The 23,940-nt window shown below is 37.4% G+C and overlaps 3 protein-coding genes across 23 annotated transcripts in view; 1 reads left to right on the top strand and 2 right to left on the bottom strand.

Moving 5' to 3' along the window:
• The window catches only part of LOC106172234 (filamin-A), a 120,970-nt gene extending 116,233 nt beyond the window's left edge, over nucleotides 1-4,737 (top strand). For all 21 annotated transcript variants that reach the window (XM_087015910.1, XM_087015909.1, XM_087015907.1 and 18 more), the window contains 2 exons: nucleotides 1,925-2,116; nucleotides 2,621-4,737. In XM_087015910.1, the coding sequence (XP_086872036.1) occupies nucleotides 1,925-2,116; nucleotides 2,621-2,814 (386 nt within the window). In that variant the 3' untranslated portion in view covers nucleotides 2,815-4,737. The remainder of the gene's footprint in view (nucleotides 1-1,924; nucleotides 2,117-2,620) is intronic.
• A 2,211-nt stretch (nucleotides 4,738-6,948) lies between these two features.
• Nucleotides 6,949-9,728, bottom strand: LOC106172231 (uncharacterized). The gene is made up of 5 exons (XM_013552863.3): nucleotides 9,568-9,728; nucleotides 8,812-9,009; nucleotides 8,271-8,285; nucleotides 7,942-7,962; nucleotides 6,949-7,551 (listed from the first exon to the last, which is right to left on the bottom strand). Exons 1-5 carry the CDS (start codon nucleotides 9,638-9,640, stop codon nucleotides 7,163-7,165), a joined length of 696 nt encoding a protein of 231 aa, XP_013408317.2. The 5' UTR covers nucleotides 9,641-9,728; the 3' UTR covers nucleotides 6,949-7,162.
• A 9,434-nt stretch (nucleotides 9,729-19,162) lies between these two features.
• Nucleotides 19,163-22,678, bottom strand: LOC106172232 (uncharacterized). Its single transcript, XM_087016250.1, has 4 exons — nucleotides 22,485-22,678; nucleotides 20,473-20,487; nucleotides 20,167-20,187; nucleotides 19,163-19,777 (listed from the first exon to the last, which is right to left on the bottom strand). Exons 1-4 carry the CDS (start codon nucleotides 22,555-22,557, stop codon nucleotides 19,392-19,394), a joined length of 495 nt encoding a protein of 164 aa, XP_086872376.1. The 5' UTR covers nucleotides 22,558-22,678; the 3' UTR covers nucleotides 19,163-19,391.
• Nucleotides 22,679-23,940: the final 1,262 nt, after the last annotated feature.

Here is a 23,940-nt window from a genome sequence, read left to right as displayed (position 1 = left end):
TGATAACAGAAATTTATATGATAAGATTGGCAAGGCACATTTGACTTCAGGGGAAAAAGAGAAAGCCAGCATTTTTGCCCACATCGTTCATAACCTGTTTAAGACATAAAGTGATATTTTGTACATTAAAAAACAGTGTTGCTGAAGAAAATTATCAGCCAAAGCCAGTTTTGCATAAAATTTACCAATAAAAGAAAGTGATGACATTATTATACAAACTTTCCTTACAAACAATCATATGTTGGCAAATACTCTGATTTCATAACAGTACTCCATTATCACAGTTTTTAAAGAGTATAACAGTTCTTTTATAGTTGCTGCCATATTAAATTCCGACATTCTCAAGGTACACCAGGTAATAATCCCATTCTGTCAACAGACCTGAGTCATTTATTACCTCAGTTCAAAATGGGCGATACTGTAATAAAAAGCAGGAGAAATCAGCAGGCTGTGCCTTCAAACAGTATGCACAGTGTATACTTGACTTCTCTGACTCATACAACATGTCACCGTTCACACAAGTCCAAGTCTGGAACGGTACACATTTTGTCTCCATTAAACCGGTTGCATTGGCATGAGATTGAGATTACATGCTTTACCACCTGCTATGTACCTATATTTCAAATGGTGTCATCCATGAACCATTTATATTTAATAGCATAAAGCAGATTCAGGTCGTAACTGAATTACCTATGGTGTGAACTCCCCTACGTAATCAGTTGAAAATATGCAGGTAATATAAACAGTTGGCTGAGTTACAACCATCTGGCTTATATTGTATCCGAGTTTGTGATCTCTCAGATATGAATCTGTCTCCATTATAATTCAGTGACACTCACACAGCTGAGGAGATTGTAGGACACGGAAACCACACAAATAACTGATTTCACTGAGTGATAAAAGTTGACTATCAGTTTTTATCAATACCAGTTGGGTAACTAGGATGTGTGTATGTATTTGAGCTGTGGAAAGAACATTGTGGAGGCAGTAGAGCAGTTCTCTTTTAGTCCAATATATTTATTTTACTAAAACTGGATTACGAGTATCCTCTATGTAATATTACTATAGAATCAATTGCCTTGAAACACAAGAGTTTGGCAGATTTGGGTTATTTTATAAGCTAAATAAACAGAGAAGGCTGGAAAGATAAGCAGGATAGGTTTTAATGGAGACATTTTAATATTGGATACAGTTTACCTTGAAGTGAAAAAGGAAAGGAATCGGTTGGATTGGATTGGATTCTTGGATTTTGCCAAAAGTTATTTCATATTTTGAACATCGCAAGGCCATTAAGGTTAAGTTTATGTACACAGAGTTATAACAATGAAGCAGGACTATGTAATATGGACATTCTCAGTCCAGGAACACAAGGATGACAGTCCTAAGAAAAGGTGGACTAAATACTGTAAGTTAATTTGCACATGGTGGGCACGTGTATGGTGCATACTACAACATGACATTAACTCAGTCTGAAAAGGTTTCTTTTAGCCAACTGATGTTCTTCAATCATTAATCACTTTTTTTTTCCATCATAGATACATATTGAATTTTAAAGTGACATGATCTCATTTGTTTAAGTTATCATATCTCTATCAGTGTATACATATTTGCTTGATGTAAAAGAATAACTTTTTTAAAGCAATTATGTTAATATCATGATAAACAGCATGCCATAAGGCATGTTGGTACATGCACCTTTATTTTTTGAAAGGCCTGTTTTAAAATTGATCACTCTACCTTTCAGGCTTAATGAACAGCCCTGCTCTACATATTGGGAATTAATCCAAAACTGGTTATATCTAAATATATTTTATTGGCTTCAAGGGGAAAAGAGAAGGAAAATAAAAAGCCAACATGTTTGGCTATATTTATTCATTCTGAATATATTTATTTATGTATATTATTTCATCCCTGTACTTTCCAGGCCCAGGTCAACCCTCACAGGTGACAGAGCACACATCCATGCGTATGGAGACCACCACAAAGACTGGCGCTGACCGCCTGAGAATCCCACACTTCCCCTCAGATGCCAACAAGGTCACTGCCAAGGGCAACGGCTTGAAGAAAGCCATGGTCAACAAGAAGGCTCAATTCTCTGTGGACACCAAGGATGCAGGTGAGTCGTCCACTCTCGTGAATGACATTTGGCGAGGCCTATTCATTGGTGACTACTCTCAAACGTGCCTTCTCACAAATTCCTGAGTGATCTATCAGTTTTTTGTTTATTCCCTTCTTTTTTTGAGCACTAGTATTTTTGTATGAAATCCAACCTTATTTGTGAGACTTGATGCCGTTTGTGGTAACAAGTACATGTCTGACTTGCTGTATGACCATTATATTGATAAGAATATGGCAATGTGTGAAATAAACTGAATTTTTTCACCTAATTACATAATTTAAGTACAGTTAAGTGTCTTTGACAAAGATAATGTGTGCTATTTAAATACCTTTGATTGCAGTTTGTTCATGCTGGAATTTATTGTATCATCAGAGCACATATTTGTTTCAAAAAAGTGGAGCCCATTTTTAATCATGTCATATAATATGTGCTGTGTATATTTTTGTTGATGGGTGGTTTAACATGATGGTGCTAACTGTGTGAATTTATTGTAAATTACAGGTCAGAACATGTTGTTTGTGGGAGTAATGGGTCCTAAGGGCGTAGCGCCGTGTGAAGAAATTAACATCCGTCTCACAGGCAGGAACACATACACCGTTAACTATAGCGTCAAAGAGAAAGGGCAGTACCTCCTTATGGTGAAGTGGGGCGAAGATCACATACCAGGCAGCCCCTTCACGATTGACGTGATATAAGCACTCGACATTTTTCTCTAAATTGAAAAAAAATAAAATAAAACTATGATGATATTGCTCATCTGTTGAGAAACGAGTACTTTGCTGTAGACTGGGCTCATTGTTAACACAGTTTAAGACTTCCATGTTGTTGTACGGACACAAGTCACATTGTGGAACAGTAACAAAAACAAAATGCACTCAGTGAATACGGCGGAGCTGCTTGTTTTATGTTGTTCAGTTACCAAGTTTTTTTTCTCAAGGGGGGAGGGATCGAGGTATTGGATTATATCATAATGTATTATAGCCAATTTGCTTTTAGCATTGCTGCTGTATTGGTGGATACTGTTTTTTTACAGGCTAACACCAAATCTGGTGTATTATTATTGCGGGCTAGGAGTCCTGATCTTTATGATATCTCCACGTTATAGAGAGTGTGCAGGGGACCACCATATTCCTCGCTCATATCTGCTGCATAAATAAAAAAAATTAAAGACTTGACATTTATGCTTTGCATAATGATTGAAGCTCTAAGAACATACTCCGTATGTTTGGTTTGAAAAAGGAATTAAAAAGGTTTCAGTTTTATGATGAGAAGGCACATTTAACGTGGTTTGTGTGCACTTTTTTTACAGTTGCTGTAAATGGCTTCTAAGAAGAAGAACAATTTATGCAGCAGATGTGGTCTTGAATTTTGTGGAGGATTTTTTCACACAGAGTGCTGTCTCCGGTATGCAGCCACATGTATCTAGATTTTTCAGACAACTGTCCTTTTTTTTAAAGCAAAACCAAGAAAACTGACAGAAAAAAATTATGATGCAGGAAACAAAAAATGATCATTTCTTAAAGCAGGAAATGTTGACTTTTTTTTTACATTGGAGAATATTGAAACACAACAGTCAGTGAATCAAAACCGAGGGAAGATGGCTGCTCTGTGATGATGCATCTCGAGGAAGAAATCCACATAAATAACTTGCTTTAAGCATGTTGGATGGTGGCCCTGGTACTGCACACTTCTGCCATATACAAGCTTTATATATGTCTTCATATGCTCCTGTGGTTTAGTACTTCATATATAAATTCATATATACATATAAATATATCTCAAAACATGGCAAAGGCAATATTCTTTCTCAAGCAAATGTCTAACAATTCATATAAGCACTGCATGTTTTTATTGAAAGGCCGTGATACTAATAATCATTTTTGTAGGTATTAGAGGTTGCAAAATTTTGAAATTTAATATTAAGGATATTTACAGGTAATATATCTGGCAAAGACCATATGCTCATGAGGCTTATAATATGCATCTTATTGATATATGTAAGTTGGATTGTTGTTGTTTATTCTTTTAAAAATAAACTGAATCATGGAACAAGAAAGCTTCAATTCAGCATAGCTGCTTTTGCAGTGAGAAACTGTATTATTTATGAATGAAAACCTGATTTAATAAATTAGAATTAAAATTGGAGTCGGAGGTAATAATATAATGTACCAGAATGTGTTATTTTAAAATGATTTTATTGACAGTTTTTAGTTTGATTTTTGCATTTTTCAACCTTCTCGTAGATTGAAGTTTATCACAGTTCATAAACTTTCCGAACACCGAGTATGTTATTTATTATTAAAAATCTCCGCACTATTAAAAAAAATGCAGCTTAATGATCAAGATCCTTTTTCACCCAGCAGAACTAGAAAGCAATTTTTATGAGTACATTTTGTAAATCATAGGAGCCAGCGAGGACTTTGGATAGATAAGTTGTTTAGATGGATCGAATGATGTAGAATGCTCGGCCAATAGTTTTATACCTAGTTGCTACAATCTTCAAGGCCAAATTTATATATTGCAAGCTGCAAGCCAGTTTTAACAGTTTTATATTCATTAATTACTTTTTGGGTCTTTGGCTTTTCATGGCCTATGAACAATAAATGGCTGGAAAACAAGTGTTTGGTTTGTTTTTAATTCAACCCTCAGGTACAAAGAAAATAAGACCTAGATTTTACCATCCCCCTTAGATTCAAAAAGTTTTTGTTGAGATAGTTTGTTAATTAATGGTACCATTTCTGGGCTTTTTGTACCGAATCAAATATTAAAGTGCACCATCTTAGAACTCTATTAAACATGCAAAGTTGAATTACGTATAGACCAATACCAACTGGCAAGACCGACTTTTGCCTTTTGGAATACTGTATTAGGACGGTGGGACAAAAGTGCGAGAACAGTGTACATGTGTTATACTGGTATCTGCCAGTAAATTCTAAATTTCGGTTCACACGTTTTAAAATGACAGATAAGGGAGATACATGCATAGTATAGTGAGAATTTTTTTTTTACTGTAGCACTGGGCTGGAAAATAATTATTATTTGAATTATGAATACCATCATTATTTTGGTATTAAAAAACCAAAGAGGTAATAACTTTTGTTGAGACTGTGAATATGAGGCCGATTCGATCAAGGAAGACCCCCCCCCCCCCCCCCCACACACACACACACACACCGAAACACACACTTTGGCTCCACAGACGTCCATTCAAAAAGGTCATGCTCAAATTAGCCGTAAACTTTATTGCCCTAAGGATATTGTTACCCTTTATTATTATCCAGATACCGAAAAGGAGGTTTTTCCTGCATCTGATTATTCAATAATGCATATATCTTTATTGTTATGGAGTTATGAGCCCCTAATTACAGATTTTCATTAAACAAGGCATTCTTGTACTTTATCAACGATAAAATCTGAACTAAGACTTAAAAAATATCGCTGGCAGAGTTTTGGAGTACTAAATGGTGTCATTAAATCAGCGTTGCAATGGTGATCGTGGGTGCTCAGGTTAAGGAGAAATTTGAGTAACCGATTTATTTTCATTTTTACCCCAAAATCGCAATTATGACATCACCCGTAAGATGACATTTGTTTAAATATTAATAAATTTAGTCACTGAACACTGAAGGTTTATCTATTATCCAAAAGATTGTATATAAGCCAGTTAATAATTTTGGGCGAAGGGTGACAATATCCTTCAGCTCCATTTACACTGGACGGCGTCCTTTTGTGTCCCTTAGTACGGCCCTGTTTGAGAGAAAAAAATACTTGACGTGCCGACTACTGACCAATCGATGAGCATTCATTTTGCAACCAAAGCGATGCTTGTGACTCCTTTTTACTCCCACTGAGATGTCAGTTTCACGGGCGCACAAAGGACGCAGAAAGGACGCCCTCCAGTGTAAAGGGGGTTTTATAGAGGCCTTCTTTTTGGTTCGGAAATTTTCGCCCACGGACAACAAAAATGGCCACCAACGAAAAATTGCCGCATTCAGTGTGGTTAACGGTTTTCAATATTTACTATTTTATACTGCTTTCGAAAGATCTATATACGTAAATTACACTCGCAATTTTGAAAATGGTTTGAAACTATTTCGAGGATCTAGACTAATATATGCTTTGAAGATTTTTCTTACAACCAACATAAAACAGTGGGCCTGATTTGCCCAGACTTTGGAACAGAATAAATCAAAATTCTTAATATGGGCACCTGTTGAGGAATTACTTCATTCTTTGAGTCTAGTTTATATAACAAGCAAAGTGTATCAGATAAATACAAGGGTGGATTTGAATTTATAATCCATGTTGAACTGTACATTGACCTGCATCGTTTTTCTTATACAGGTTGATGATGTTTATATATAATAATAGACATGAATGCATTCGTTGTAAAACCTCAACCTCGGGGTTGGAATTGCAGAAAATATGTTAAATTACCTCCGCCAAGGAGGTTATGTTTTCACCCTTGTTTGTCTGTCTGTTTGTCATCAACATAACTCAAAAGTTATGGATGGATTTCGATGGAATTTTCAGGGTAGGTTAGAAATGGGTTAACTTAGAAGTGATTAGTTTTTGGTGGTGATCCGGATGAATAATCAATCAATAATCAAAAATCAAAAAGCTAAATCATTATAGAATGAAAATTTAGGGGTGATACGGCATTGGATGGAGACTTTGCTGTCTTATCGGAGGTCTGTGCTTTTCTAGTAATCATTATTTTAACCTTTGACAGATTTTTTTTAATTGATGAAAATTTAAATGGAACACATTTTTTCCTTTATAAAACATCAGTGTGAAGTTTTGCTTTCAAACAAAACTAACGAAATAGATTTTAAAGCAATAGACATTTTATTCATTGCTTAAGAAGAGATACAATCGTCATCTCAACTTGATCATTTTATTTTCTTGCAGTTGATAAATCTGTGTTGGGTTATGAGCTTAATATATTCTAGAATAAACCTGGCCATAAAACTGGAGTCTTAAGCAACTTTGCTAGTCTCGAGCAAGTCACTCTCAGTTTCATTTCGCTGGGCCATGGCATCTCTAACAAGAGATAGTGACTATAAAGTTCCCTTCTTTGCTACGATACCCGAACACACCTATTATGTACGTCCCACTGGCTAGCTCGCCTTCAGGGATCTGGAGTAGAGAGGTGAGGCCGCACCCCCTACCGTCGTCATTGTCGTACAAACTGTACTCCTCGGCAATGCCGCATGTCCCATTCGCAGCTGGTTCAACATAGGCTAACGCAGCACAGTCAAAAATAGCCAGCTGTGTGTCGTAGTCGGCGGCGTTGCAAGTGGATACAACGATGTTCCTATTGCCATAGTAAGTGATGGAGTATCGCAGCGATGCCAGATCCTCTACCACGTATTGATAGCTACCGGAAAACGAGTAATTTGTGCCGTCACACACGACTTGCTGAATGTACGCTGGAAGCGAAAACATACTTTTTAATTTACATTCAAATTGGTCGCAAAATTAACGGATATGCTGCAAAAAAGAAGGAAAGCACAAAATAAGCTGCATCCCCTTTACATGTCAAGCTGCATAATGTTACATCATTTTTATCTGTTTGTTTTCATACACTTTATGTATGCTTATTAAAGATGCACCCGAGGATATGACCATTATATCTGTGAGGCTCCTAATGCCACTTACTAATTGCGGTCTTTACTGATGTAAATACTGTTGCACGGGAAAACATGCATTTCCATACCTTATAACTGAAATGCAAACTAATGGAATAAAATAAAAGCTTGTCAGATAGAAAATAACTGAGATTTAAATTTCCTTCTCGCTTAATGCAATACCATACTCACGGCACTGTTCTGTAATTTCAGCTGAAAAATTAAAAAGATGAGATACTTTGAAAATGCATCGTTTTAAATAGATTTTGATTTAGTTGAGTAAAAATCTTTATTTCGACACCAAAATACACCAAAAAATATTTCACTATATGAAGTTTTCCTGTTTGCTATGCATTTTGAAAGAGCCTATGACGTGAAATGTGAACTATAATTCATTGCTGTAACGCTTTCTTTAAAAATGATAAAACCAGTGTGATTTCTATCTATAGATTGGAAACAAACTGTAGATAATAATTTACTAAGTTTGATGTAAGTCATAATTTTCTAAGTTTTATACTTACGACATCCCGGTACCTCTGAGGAAAAAATAAAACAAAGATATACTTGCAAAATAAACAGCCACAATATATCATATATGACAAGAACGGTTATGTACATTTTAATGTACTTAAAAGTGTCTTAGAAGCCCGAAGGGCTGGGTGATTTTCTTAGCAATGTAACACATGGTTCTCTAATGAATGAATGAATAAATTTTACACAACAGTATGCCAGATGAACAATGGAATTGGGGTTTCTATCATCAGAGCTGCAGTGAAAACATTCTATGATAATTATCGATTAGGTGAATACAAGAATTAAACCCTTGGGTAAAAACCAGAACAGTGGAAAATGTTTCATGTTGAATCACTAAACGAAAAAAGAGAAATCAGCGAAAACTTAACTTTCACAAACCAATACACAAACCTGAACTTTTAAAAGATAGATGCAGACAAGTAAGTTTCTGTGTTTAGATTAAAGCGTGTTTAGATTAAACTGTATAAGACTCATCTTTTTTTACATGTTTATCATTATGCACATTACAGCAGTCTTTGCCATTCTCACCTGGAACACAAGTTTCGGAATCCTCAACATACGGGTCCAACACGTATCCCTCCTCACAAATACAAGACCAAGGCCAAGGACAAGCTAATATACCTTGACCCTTTTCACTGGGAATATTCTTGCAGCGAGTCACGTTCTCTTTGTCCACCCTACAGCATAGTGTATTATTCCCGCACACCGGTGGTTTATCGTCCATTGCTTGAAATAAAAAAGAAGATACTGTATATACACACGCGTCTTCGAAATGAATAACAAACTGCTAATAATTAGCGTGATGGACTTCAGCGAAGAAATAATAATAATAATAATAATAATAATAATAATAATAATAATAGCAAAGGTATTACAGTAAATACCAAACACCGTTCGGGGTGAAAGCCACGTTGTCATCCTCAACCCGACACGCCACTGGCTTTGTCTCATGTATTCAAGGAAACCGTGTCGTTTTATTGGCTTTCAACGGTGGAAAATGCTTACAGGCTTACAGTTGTGTGTAACAAACTCAAAAATCATTCCCTGGAGTTATATTTTAAAATTCTATCTATCTATTTTTTTTTTTTTGTTACAAAGTCTGGGATCCTGTTATCCCTCCCTTCCGTCCGGCTGTCTGTACGTTTGTTATTTTAGCTATCTTCACCTAAACCAGTAGAGCTGAAAAGATGGGGGTTTAGATGAATCGATCTAAGCATGGGAACCCGACCTTAGAGAAAATCTCCTGGATCGAACCAGCTAGTATACGATAAGTTTAGCACTTACGAGCACCGCCGACTGCACAAAGTGTCACCATCATCAAAACAACACAAACGAGCATGGGTCTAGTCATCTTCATCTTCAGACGATAGTTCTACGGTTGATGAATTTCTGGCAAGTTGCTGGTCTGCTGGCTGTCAGTCTGTTGGTCTGATGAAACGCTTGGTGGACTGTGCCTTTCATAGAGCATTCCCAGTGTCGGCTGCGTCTGCTTTAGAGGAATAAACCAATCATTTGCTTGGGAAAGAAAACTCCCTATTGGTCCAATACAACGATCTGCGCCTACGTTTTGGGGCGTCTTTGATTATCATAGTGATCTAAAAACATTAAATATTAACTCTCTTTTGTATATTAATTTTTTCATGTTAGTTACACTGATGGACGTGCTTTCCTACCTTCTGTAAGGCCAAAATTAGGTATATTTAAAACACTTCCATATCAATTTAACTGACGACATTTTCTTAAACAGATGAAAGTTGCTGCTGAATTTGAATGGGCAATATTGCGAGAAGCATAATCTGCATATACACCATCAGAGGAGTGTGATGGAGCTGGAGTCTCAAGTATCTCATGGTTGAAATATCGAAAGTCGTTAGATAATCCATCAGTATCAATCGGTCAATTAGTAACAAAGCTTTCGGTTTCATTGTATTGTCCAACAAAATCAAATTGCCTCTCAGGGTCCCTGTCGTGAATATTCCCTTCGACACTGCTTAATAGAAAGTAACATTATTCGTATGCAGGTAATGATGTCAAAACTCGTGTTGATAAGTTATTCTTTCCACTCCTCTTACACACTGCCACATTATAATTCAGAATTTGAAGTAAACATCATGGCATTTAGTGACGGGAATAATGAGATGAAAGTAAAAACGTGGTGGGATGTGGAAAAATACTGATATTCTTTCAAGGCCACGGCATTCAGTAATTTTTTGGAATTGTCCCAAATCGGCAGTGCTCAGCTTTGATCGTTTTATCCAATTCACATTAAACCAAAAGCTCTCTGTTAGGTTTGCAAGTGAAGATTTCGTCAAAAGTAACCCAGCAAGACGCTACCTGTACGCATGTTGGGCGACTTGCGAGTCTATGAACGATGAGACCCACTGGAAAGAAACCTGAGGCCGGTGCTACTTTCTTCGCTATTATGAATCCTTTCAGCGATTGACACTGGTGGCAAGACCTTTGAGAGTTCTGTTAACAGTTACATACACTAATAGACACATGTTCACACGATGAAGAGTGATTAAGACCAAGAGAGGTGGCTTGGGAGACATCATCGATATCACTTGGACACCTCTTTGCAACGCATCCGAATACGATTTTCTGCCACGGATTGCGAGGACGGGCAAAATGGTTCTCCAAGCGGACGCAAGTTCAGTTCAAATAAAAGGAGGTTTGGTCATATAGTGCTCCGTGACTCAAACGTTTAAACTTTTGCGTTAAATATCAAAAAAGGTTACATGTCAAAAATGCATCTTGCTGAAGGTTTTTGCATGTGTATTTGTATCCTTTATCCCAAAATTAAAAAAAAAATAAATAAATAAATTTTAAAGAAAACGCAGGTGTAGCTGATGACTGGGTTCCCATGACTAGATCGATCCTTCTGGATCGGTCTAACTCCCTGGGGAGTCTCACTAAATTGCTATCAACTTAAGCGGCTTAAATGTCTGTCACACCTACCGAATCAGCTGGGGGGTAAAGATAATTACCCCCTCACAGCTTTGCTGGGTGTGACAGACATTTAAGCCGGTTAGGTTGGTAGCAATTTAGTGAGACTCCCTACAGGGAGTATATTATGTAGACACGCATCTGCTTGCAAAGTAAATACGGTAAAAACAAGGCTAGAAATGCGCAGCATTCACGCGATACGCGAGGGCGCAACAGTAGGGCTTCACGTGACTCAACTAGCCAATCACAGCACAACAATGTCATCCCACACTTCCGCGATGGAAGTAATATTCACGAATCGCGAACCCGTTCATCTAGCATCTCATTAAAAATGCACGCATGCGCAGTGGGCTAGGCGTGACGTCATGCAGCGCATTTCTGGGAATAATGAGAACACATTGGCAGGTTGGGTTTACTCAATTATGTATTCTTTCTAATGTACCCACATTCTATGTAGTTGCACGTGGGAAAAACATCGTGTCAACAAATGCACAATAATAAGACAGTTAGTTTGTGTCCATTCCAGACATTTGACCACTCTTTGAAGTTAAAATTTTAGACGTTGTAAAGTTATTTAAAACAGCAATACATTATTTAATGTCAAACAGTTAAACTGTTAAACACACACATGCGTGTATTTTTCTTCAGCTATAGATTTTTTATTGGTTGTTACTAATACATGAAGCATGTATATTGGTTCAATTGTTTTATTTTCTTCTATAAAATAAAGCGAAGAGCTTATATCTTATGGCCTTTAGTGCCCCAAGACCAAACACGCGGGCGCGTGCACACACACACACACACACACACACACACACACACACAATCACATGCTTAAGAAATTATTTTTTTGTACCATGGAACTTGTTTTGTCTCTCCAAAAATTATCTGTTCCCATCTGAAAAGCATCGGTTATATACCTTTGTAAAGGGACAATTATTGTGTTTCATTATGTGGAAATGCACATGTACACTTTATCATGTATATGTATGTATCGATTTATGTTGAAAACTAATATAAGTCTCCCTGTAGTCAAATTTGACTATTTTTTTCTAATATTATTCCCTATTATATGTTTATTGAGGCATTTCTGTATCTTTCACCCTCTAACAGATCATTTCTTTTTTGTTTAGTTTTGGTGAAAAATCTGATTTTTTTTTGGGGGGGGGGGGGATAAACTTTCACGATATAACTTGCCTTAGCATTTTTTATTCTATGTCTTTGAATTTGTTTAATATATGTACTGTTTATGTGTCACCTATATCCAAATTTTTTGAAATAATGTTGAAGTCCGACAGAAATGCATATTATACGGTGGTAAATCTACAATTAGTCTGTGATGTTCACCCCAAGTTTCAGCCCCAAACCTGTAAGTTTAAAGTAAAATCTTCCCTTATACGTAAACAATCCACACCAAAAGCTCGTCCCAAAGCTGAAACGGTACTTTGTCACTGAGTAAAATTCGAAAGATTTTACAAACCCACCTTCATTTTTCTTGTACTTTTCACGGGGCCAGTGATTACTGTACTGAGTAGCTGGCTGGGAAGATAGGAATTATAAGACATAGAGGTAATTTTTGTGGCAGGTTGTTTTAACTTGATAATTAATTCCCACAGTGACACTACCTGCATCTTACGCATATGACAACTTGACGAGCATAGAAGAAGAATACTGTATTCTGTCTGCAGTGAATACTAGCATTGTGTTTTTGACACTGGCTGCCTATCACGAGTTGATAGAGAACTTATAATATTTTAAAAGAAAAAATCTTGGACATGACTCTTTTGTTCGATTTATAACACTTTTTCATAAATACTCGGAATTAGGAATAAAAGAATTGACCTTACACAAGTATGAGTGGCCGTACAATTTCTTTGCCCGTTTATTTCTTTTGTAACTGTGCATTATTTTAATGCATTAAGGTGATTGTAATATTATTTATTCTGATATCATAACATTTATTTCTTTTCTTATGCCAAGAATAAGTATAATCATTAGCCACTGCAATTGATTTATTAAAATAATTTTGAGACAGATGCCTGTTGCTTTAACAGATGAAGCATACAATAAAACATTATTTTATTTTGCAGTAAAAACTGTTCCAAATGACACTACCATTGAAGGAGTGAAGTGTTGAAGGCATTCAAATAAATTTCCCATAAATTACTTCGAAATTGTTCTTTATATCTGTTTTCTGTATTTTTCTTCATCTCTCATTTGCCAATCACGCACACACTTATGCTGAAGCCTTTATTAATCTTTTTGCATGACGGTAGACTGAATGGAGCTTGGTCAAAATTGTTTTCTATACCTGCCCCCCTCCCTTCTTATGATGAAATTCTGACTCGTTCAATGTCTGATATTACAGTGGGATATGCATTCTAGGAGCAATACAATAGCGGATTTAGGGTGTCTCAGAGAGGGTCCTGACCGCCCCCCCCTTGATTTCTGTAAAAATATCACACCAATGGCCCACTCTTGAAAACTGAATTTTGACTAGCCGGATCATATTCTTAACCCAAACCTGTAAATTTGAAGTCAATGACTTACTTAAACAATCCACACCAAAAAAACCGTCCCAAAGCTGAAACATTGCTCTGTCACTGAGCAAAATTAAAAAGATATTACAAGTCCACTTTGATTTTTCTTGTATTTGTCAGTAATTATCGTAGGTGGCTGGGTAGATAGGAATGCCCAGTACTAAGACTTAGAGGTAATTTTTGTGGCAGGTTGTTTTTACTTGAGAATTTTAAAATTCCAACACTACCTGCATCTTATGCATATGACAACTTGACGAGCATAGAAGTTAATCAGCCTCGTAGGAGGCAAAAAGATTTAAGAATGATCACTACTGGTCGACTTTGTCTGCCAATGATGCTATGTACAGAGAAGGCAAAGAGGACGCTCAGTGGTTGCTCAAACATCGCTCAAGTGTCGCCTTCATATTTATTTTTTTTTTTGCTTTGGAGCCCATTAGGTGTCCTGGGTATATCTTTAGTCGTAGAAAGGACGCATAAAGGTCTCAGCTTATATTGTAAAGGAAACTTCAGCTATTTTTGTCAAGATTTAAAAGTCTTAATAATAAGGGAACGATCTTTTCAGTGCTTGCCACTGTAATAGGTGTTACGTATATTATGTAGACACGCATCTGCTTGCAATACAGTAAAAATGAGAACACATTGGTAGGTCGGGTTTACTCAGTCATATAGGCCTACTCTTTCTAATCGACCCACATTCTATGTAGTTGCACGTGAGAAAAACATCGTGTCAACAAGTGCAGAATGATAAGAAAGTTAGTTTGTGTCTATTCCAGACATTTGATTCAGTCTTTGATTCAGTTTAGACGTTACACAGTTATTTAAAACAGTAATGCATTATTTCATGTCCAACAGTTAAACTGTCAAACACACATAAGTATGTAGTTCTCTTCAGCTTTTTCTATAGCTTGTTACTAATACATGAAGCATGTAAATTGGTTCAATTCTTTTCTCTTTTATAAACTTGCGCGAAGGTCTTATGTCATACAACATTGGTCAAAAAGGTTGTCCCACCCCCATTTCCATGTACTTTTATTTACAAATGATCAGCTCACAGGTGTAAATTGTTATAACTAGTGCATTTGTTGTAGAAACACAATATTCTAAGGATGGAACCACCATCTTTGAGCCCTGATATTAACCTTACTAATCACCTGTGACATGAATTGGAGTGTGCAATGCAGAGGAGAACCAATCCCATAAAAAAAAGTGCACCAACTCCCCCAAGCTGTTTAGGAAGAATGGGATAATATCCCTCGAAACAGAATTTTTACCCTTGTTGAAGGCTTGTCCCGCCAACTACAGGAGATAATTGCAGTAGGCGGTAGACGCACACGTTATTAGGCACGTGACCTTTAACGAGCACATCCTAATGCTAATTATGTGTAAATTTGGTGACATTTGATGGCGTCTTTTCAATTTTTTAATAGACACTTCTTTACAACTGTAGAAAACACAGTGAAACATTAGATTTGAGGGGGTACCTGTTATAAATTTGACTAAATGGTATAAAATGTGCATATTCACACCACTATTTTGTATTTTTTGAACCATTAAACATGTTAGACATGGTATCTAGAATAAAAAGCATCGTTTATAACAATGTACACCTGTAAGGTGATCATTTGTAAATAAAAGTACATGGAAATGGGGGTGGGACAACCTTTTTGACCAATGTTGTATGGCCTTTAGTGCCCCAATATCCAAACGCGCGCGCACACACACACACACACACGCAATTGCATGCTTAAGAATTTTTTTGTACCATGGAACTTTTGTCTCTCTAAAAATTATCTGTTTCCAGCTGAAAAGCATCGGTCATATACCTTTGTAAAGGGACAATTATTGTGTTTCATTATGTGGAAATGCACATGTGTAGGCTACTTACTACCTTTCCATACTACCTTTGTAAAGGGACAATTATTGTGTTTCAATAAACACATGTGTAGGCTACTTACTTAACTCCCGTCCATACTATATATCTAGACAGGACTAAAAAGAAAACATTATCAATAATGACAGACAGTTCCCATCCAGCCCATACCCTTTTTAAATTTTTACCTAGCAATTCGAGACTCTTAGCTTTTAAGGGTAGTAAGCGATTTTTAAATAGCTTTTATCCTTCGGCAGTAACTATTTTTAACTCTAACATGTAATTTTCATTTTCATTTTTTATATTTCAATGGCGCTACTACAGGGCAAAAGATTCCCGATTTTATACATTTGTATTTTATTGGCTTAATAAATTATTATTATTATTATTACTGATTATATCACGATATAACTTGCATTGGTATTATTTATTGTATCTTTGATTTTCCTTGTTTAAGATCTGTCCTGTTTATGTGTTGCCTTTGTCCAAAAGTTTTGAAATAATGTTGGAGTCTGATAGAAATGTATATTATACGCTAGTAAATCTACAATTAATCTGATATGTTAACCCCAAGCTTGAGTTCCAAACCTGTGTTTGAAGTCAACAACAAACGTAAACAATCCACACCAAAAATTCGTTCCAAAGAAAGGGTGCTCTGTCACAGAACAAAATTCGAAAGATTTTACAACCCCACTTTCATTTTTTGTATTTGTCAGTGATTATCGGAGTTGGCTGGGTAGATAGGAATACTAAGACAGAGGTAATTTTGTGGCAGTTCGATTTTATTTGATAATTAATTTCCACACTACTTGCATCTTACGCATATCACATAACTTGACGAACATAGAAGAAGAAGAATGTATTCTGTCTGCAGTGAATACCAGCATTCTGTTTTTGACAGTGTCTGACTTGCATATGAGTTGATAGAAAACTAATCTGAAATGAAAAATCTCGGACATGACTCCTTTGATTGCTTGAAAACTCTTTTTCATAACAACTCCAAATTGGGAATAAAATAACTGACCTTACACAAGTGTATGCGACGGTTGTTTGCCTGTTTTTTTCTTTTGTAACTGTGCATTATTTTTGTGTATCAGAATGATTGTCATATTATTTATTCTGATATCAGTGCATTTATGTCTCTTTTTATGCCAAGAATAAGTATAATCATAAGCAACTTCAATTAATTTTATTGATTTTGAGACAGGTGCCTGTTGCTTTAAAAGATGAAGCATGCAATAAAATATTTTTTATTTTGCACCGAATGACACTGCCATTAAAGGATTGGAGTGCTGAAGGCATTCAAATAAATTTTCCCAAAAAATTCTTGGAAATTGTTCTTTATATTTGTTCCATGAATTTTTCTTTACTCTCATTTGTCAAACGCACACACTTATGCTGAACCCTTTACAAATCTGTTCTGCATGACTGAATACTGAATGGAGCTTGGCCAATATTGTTTTCTATACCTGACCCCCCCCCTTAGATTAAATTCCCACTCGTTCAATGTCTGATACTATAGCAGGATTCACATTCTAGGAGCATTATACAGTGGCGGTGTCAGGGGGTCCTTCCCCCCCCCCATCCCTTCGATTTCTGAAAAAATCACACCAATGGCCCCTCTTGAAATTAGAATTTTGACTAGCTGAATCATATTTTTAAACCATACCAAATGGCACCGTTCGCCCTTTAAAATACCCAAAATGTTCGGGGTCCTTCGGCGGGCCCCAAACCCAGCGCCAAGGGGGGGGGGGGGGGGGGGGGGGGGAAGAGGGTGCTTTGCATCCGCTGAGCCCCCCTTCAAATAATCCTGGATCCGCCCTTGTAAAAGCCATGTCATGTGCAGAGCATCTCTGAAGTGGAAAGATTGTTAGTGCAGAAAATTTCTTTCTCACCAGTTGACAACCGAAAACTTTGATAAGATTATTTAATCAACACTAAGATCATCAAGGCCATTAAGATCATCACCATAACAAATCTCTCATATGAACATTACTTCCTGCCAATCATATATTAGCCTACTAAAGTGGGGCGGGGGGAGAGGGGAGGGGGAGGGGGTTATTTTGCATATACGAGATTTTTTTTCTGACTCCAGTTTTTTTCATTATTTTCAAAAAAGTTACTTAGATTTAAAAAGATTTTGTAGAGGTACATGTAGTTTGTTTATGGTAACATTTGCGGGATTTTTGTACCAAATCAAAGTACACAATCATAGTACTCTATTAAAATATGTCAAAGTTAATGACGTAACTTAGGCCAATACCAAGACGAACTTTTTGCCTTTTGGAATACTGTATTAGGACGGTGGGACAAACTTGCCAAAACAGTGTACATGTATTACACTGGTGTATGCCAAGTTCTGAACTTTGGTTCATACGTTTTAAAATGACAGAAAAGAGAGATACATACATAGTATAGTGAGAAAAATTGTGACCGTTGCACTGGGGTTGAAGATAATTAATATTTTAATTATGAATGTAATCATTATTCTGGTTTAAGAAAATCAAACAAAGAAATATCTTTTGATGAGACTGTGGCTGCCATCGATGAGGCTGCCATCGATCAAGGTAGACCCCCCCCCGGCTCACACACACACTTTGGGTCTACGCTTTAAGCCCCATTTACACTGGGCGGCATCCTTTCTGTGTCCGTAGTACGGCCTCGTTTGAGAGAAAAAAATACTTGACGTGCCGACTACTGGCCGATCATTGAGCATTCATTTTGCAACCAAAGTGATGCTTGTGCCTCCTTTTTACGACCACTGAGATGCCAGTTATATGTGCGTCAGAAAGGACGCACAAAGGACGCCCTCCAGTGTAAAGGGGGTTTTATAGAGGCCTTCTTTTTGGTTGGAAATTGTCGCGCACGGACAACAAAAATGTTATGCCTTTGAAATACCACTAACAAAGAATTGTCGCATTCAGTGTGGTAAACGGTTTTCAATATTTACTATTTAGACTCTTTTCAAAAGATCTATATACATACATTATACTCGCAATCTTGGAAATGGTTTGAAACGATTTAGAGGAGCTCCGTCTAGACTAACAAATACTTTAAAGATTTTTCTTACAACGAACATAAAACAGTGGGCCTGATTTGCCCAGAATTTGGAACAGACTAAATCAAAATTCTTCTTAATATGAGCACCTTGTGAGGACTTGCTTTATTCTCCGAGTCTAGATTATATAACAAGCAAAGTGTATGAGATATATACACAAGGGTGGATTTGAATTTATAATCCATTTTTGTTGTCCGTTCGCGACAATTTCCGAACCAAAAAGAAGGCCTCATTGACCTATATTGTTTTTCTTATACATGCTAATGACGTATATATATATTAATAAGAGATGATTGCATTCTTTGTAAAAACCTCAACCTCGGGGTTGGAATTGCAGAAAATATGTTATTATTATTATTTTAACCTTTGACAGAATTTTTTTAATTCATGACAATTTAAATTGAACACATTTTTCCTTTATAAAACATCAGTGTGAAGTTTTGCTTTCAAATAAAACTAACGAAATAGATTTTAAAGCAGTAGACATTTTATTCATGACTTAAGAAGAGATACAATCGTCATTTCAACTTGATCATTTTTTTTTTTTTTTTTGCAGTTAATAAATCTGTGACTGTGTTGGCTTATGAGCTTAATATGTTCTGGAATAAATCTGGCCATAAAACTGGAGTCTTAAGCAACTTTGCTGGTCTCGAGCAAGTCACTCTCAGTTTTATTACGCTGGGCCATGGCATCTCTAACAAGAGATGGTGACGTTAAAGTCCCCGCCAACACTATACGCGCCCACACCTATTATGTACGTCCCACTTTCTATCTGGATTGGACGGATCATGAGTTTAGAGGTCATGTCGCACCCGGTGGCGTCGTCATTGTGGTACAGACTGTCCCGGATGTATTTGCCGCATGTCCCATTCCAAGCTGATTCAACTTGAACTAACGCAGAACACTCAAAAAGAGCCAGTTGTGTGTCGAAGTCGGCGGTGTTGCAAGTGGATACAACGATGTTCCTATTGCCATAGGAAGTGATGGAGTATCGCAGCGATGTCAGATCCGCATCCGTGGGATGATAGCTGCCGGAGAACGAGTGAGTTGTGCCGTCACACTCGATTTCCTGAATGTACGCTGGAAGTGAAAACATACTGTTTAATTTACTTTCAAAACGGTCGCAAAATTAACGGATATGCTGCAAAAAAGAAGGAAAGCACAAAATAAGCTTCATCCCTTTTACATGTCAAGCTGCATAATGTTACATCATTTTATCTGTTTTTTTTAATACACTTTATGTATGCTTATTGAAGATGAACCCGAGGATATGACCATTATATCTGTGAGGCTCCTAATGCCACTTAATGATTGCGGTCTTTACTGATATAAATACTGTAGCACGGGAAAACATGCATTTCCATACCTTATAACTGAAATGCAATCTAATGGAATAAAATAAAAGCTTGTCAGACAGAAAATAACTGAGATTTAAATTTACTTCTCGCTTAATGCAATACCATACTCACAGCACCGTTGTGGAAGTTGAGCTGAAAAATTAAAAAAGGATGAGATACTTTGAAAATGCATGCATTTTAAATAGATTTTGATTTATTTGAGTAAAAATCTTTATTTCGACACCAAAATACACAACATTTCACAATATGAAGTTTTCCTGTTTGCTATGCACTTTGAAAGAGCCTATAACGTGATAAGTGAACTATAATTCATTGCTGTAACGCTTTCTTTAAAAATGATAAAACCAGTGTGATTTCTCTCTATAGATTGGAAACAAACTGTAGATCATAATATACGAAGTTTGATGTTCTACTTACAACATCCCGCTGCCTCTGAAGGAAAAAAAAAAGCAAAAATGTACTCGCAAAATATATAGCCACAATATATCATAAATGACAAGAACGGTTATGTACATTAAGCGTCTTATAAGCCCGAAGGGCTGGGTGATTTTCTTAGTAATGTAACACATGGTTCTGTAGTGAATGAATAAATGACTTTTACACAACAGCATGCCAGATGAACAATGGAAATGGGATTCTATCATCAGAGCTGCAGTGAAAAATATGAAAATTATCGATTAGGTGATTAAAAGAATGAAACCCTTGGGTGAGAACCAGAACAGTGAAAAACATTTCATGTTGAAAAGGAAAAAAGATAAATCAGCGAAAACTTAACTTTCACAAAGCAATACACAGACCTGAACTTTTAAGGATAGATGCAGACAAGTTATATAGTTTCTGTGTTTAGATAAAAGTGTTTAAAACGCCATTTTTTTTAAGTTCTAAACCGTACCAAAGGGCACTGTTTACAGGACCCTTGAGCAGACCCCAAACCCCACACCAAGGGGGCGATGGTCGGCTTCGCATCCGAGGCCTGTCGTTCCGGACCCCCCATCAAATAATCCTGGATCGCCCCTGTACTTAATATTAAATCTATGAGTACCTTGTAGCAATGTATAAAGATTCAAACATCGTACCACCTGGATCGATCCAACCCCGCTTAATTGCTGATAGTGTAATCAGTTTAATTGTATGACACGATTCCTTGATGCTAGGGGATAATTCACTTTCGTGTGCGCGCGGCTTATTAGCCCCTAGCAGCTAGAGTTGTGTCTGGCATTTAAGCCAATAACAGTGATTGCACTTACGTGATGGGGGTGGTCGGCTTATGCCCTAGTTAGATTCCACTTTACCAAAATAACACGATTCAGAGCTGGGCCTCCGAGGACGTGTGTTTTGACAGCGCCCCTTGCAGAGTTGAGAGCGGCTTTTACAGCCCATTTCCATAGATTTGTAGGTCGATCTATCCCTGCGGGGAGTCTCACTAGATTACTGTCAGCTTGGCCGGCTTAAACGTCTGTCCCGCCTACTAAAAGCTGTAAGGGGGTAATTAACTATGGTGCCCTCTCGGCTGACTGCAATTTAGCGTGAACCCCTTAGGAGTTAGGTCGATCTAAAACTTAATCTTTAGATCGATCTAAATCTCTGGGAAAGCACCCTTAGAGTGTGATAGGCTTCTTGCCTTTATTATGAGGAAAGATCGTTTCTGATAGGTAGGTAGATAGGTGTCTCGTCTACCTAGTATGAGATTTATAGATACCGATATATATATATATATATATAGGGTGCCCTGAAAAGGGCTTTTCGTGATTGGTACGATAGAGGCGTCTCGCCTGTTGAGGGAAGGGGGAGGGTGGACTGGTTGCAGAAATCGCTTTTCGGTCAACAAGTGACTTTCATCAGCTGCAGAGTCCGAGATAAAAAAAAAACATTTAGGGACGGAGGCGGTCAGCAAAGGTGTCTCCGTTCAGTCTAAGATGCTTTATCCTGTTGAGGAGTTCTCCTCCACAACAAATGGGATACGAGCTGGACGGTATGAATGGCTCAAGAGTCGGCGGTCGACTCGCGATAGCTCAGTTGGTAGAGCGGAGAACTGTAGATGGAAAATATTGCTATCTGCAACTAGTGCACCCTCCCCCTTCCCTCAACAGGCGACACGCCTCTATCGTACCAATCACGGAATGACCTTTTCAGGGCACCCTATATATATATATAAATCTCATACTAGGTAGACAAGACACCTATCTACCTACCTATCAGAAACGATCTTTCCTCATAATAAAGGCGAGAAGCCTAACACACTCTAAAAGCCGCCCTCAACTCTGCAAGGGGCGCTGTCAAAACACACGTCTTCGGAGGCCCAGCTCTGAATCGTGTTATTTTGGTAAAGTGGAATCTAACTAGGGCATGAGCCGACCACCCCCAACACTTAGAGAAAATCTCCTGCAAAGTTGGATCGATCCAGCTAAAACGATAAGTTTAGTACTTACGAGCATCGCCGACTGCACAAAGTTTCGCCATCATCAAAACAACACAAACGAGCATGGTACTTGTGATCTTCATCTTCAGACGATAGTTCTACCGCTGATGAATTAATTTCTGGAAAATTGCAGGTCTGTTGGATGTCAGATCGAGTCTGTTGGTCTGATGAAACGTTTGGCGGACTGCACCTTTAAATGAGAATACTCAGTGTCGGCTGTGACTGCTTTACATGAATTATCCAATCATATTCTTTGGCAGAAAACTCCCTATTTGTCCAATAAATCGATGCACAGCTACGTTTTGGGACGTCATTGATTTTCATAATGGTCTAAGACCCCATTCCCATAGATTTTAGATCGATATATCCCTGTGGGGATTCTCACTAGATTACTGTCAGCTTAGCCGGCTTAAGCGTCTGTTCCGCCTACTAAAAGCTGTAAGGGGGTAATTAACTATGGTGCGCGCTCGGCTGACTGCAATTTAGCGTGAACCCCCAGGAGTTAGGTCGATCTAAATCTAAATCTCTGGATCGATCTAAATCTCTGAGAATGCACCCTAAAACATTAAATCTCAACTCTCTTTAGTATATTTCTGTTTTTCATATTAGTTACACTGATAGACGCGCTTTCCTACTATCTGTTAGGCCAAAACTAGGTATATGTAAAACATTTTCATATCATCTAACTGACGACAGTTGCTTTAACAGATGAAAGTTGCTACTGAATTTGATTGGGCAATCTTGCAACAAGCATAATCTGCATATACACCATCAGAGGAGTGGGATGGAGCTAGAGTCTCAAGTATCTCATGGTGGTCACGTTGAAATATCGTCAGTAGTTTGATTATCCATCAGTATCAATCGGTCAATTAGTAAAAAAACTTTCAGTTCCATTATATTGTCCAACAAAATCAAATTGCCTCCCAGGGTCCCTGTCGTGAATATTCCCTTCGACACTGCTGTATAGAAAGTAACATTATTCGTATGCAGGTAATGATGTCGAAACTCGTGTTGATCTTTTCACTTTTGCTACACTCTGTCATATTATGATTCAGAATTTGAAGTAAACCTCATGGCATTTAGTGAAGAGATTATTGAGATACAGGTAAGAACGTGTTGGGATATGCCGAATATTACTGATATCCTTTCAAGGCCTGCACGGCGATCACTAAATTTTGGGAACTGTCCCGAGTCGGTAGTGCTCAGCTTTGATCGCTTAAGCAATTCACATGAAGCCATAAGCTCTCTGTCATGCAGATGAAAAATTCCTCAAACCTTACCTAGCAAGAGTGATGTGAGACCGGTGCTACTTTTCAGCGATTGTCACTGGTGACAAGACCTTTGAGAGTTCTGTTAACAGTTAGCATTCTAGTGGGTCGGCCATATTTGATCTCTGCTGAGATCACTTGGTCACCTCTTTGCATATACTGGGTTGGAAAAATTTCTGAAGCATTTCTCACAGAAAG

The sequence above is a fragment of the Lingula anatina genome, chromosome 6 (genome assembly GCF_051362555.1).
Source record: "Lingula anatina isolate TDL-2025a chromosome 6, LinAna3.0, whole genome shotgun sequence".
NCBI lineage: Eukaryota > Metazoa > Brachiopoda > Lingulata > Lingulida > Lingulidae > Lingula > Lingula anatina.
This window is presented reverse-complemented; position numbering and strand designations above follow the sequence as displayed.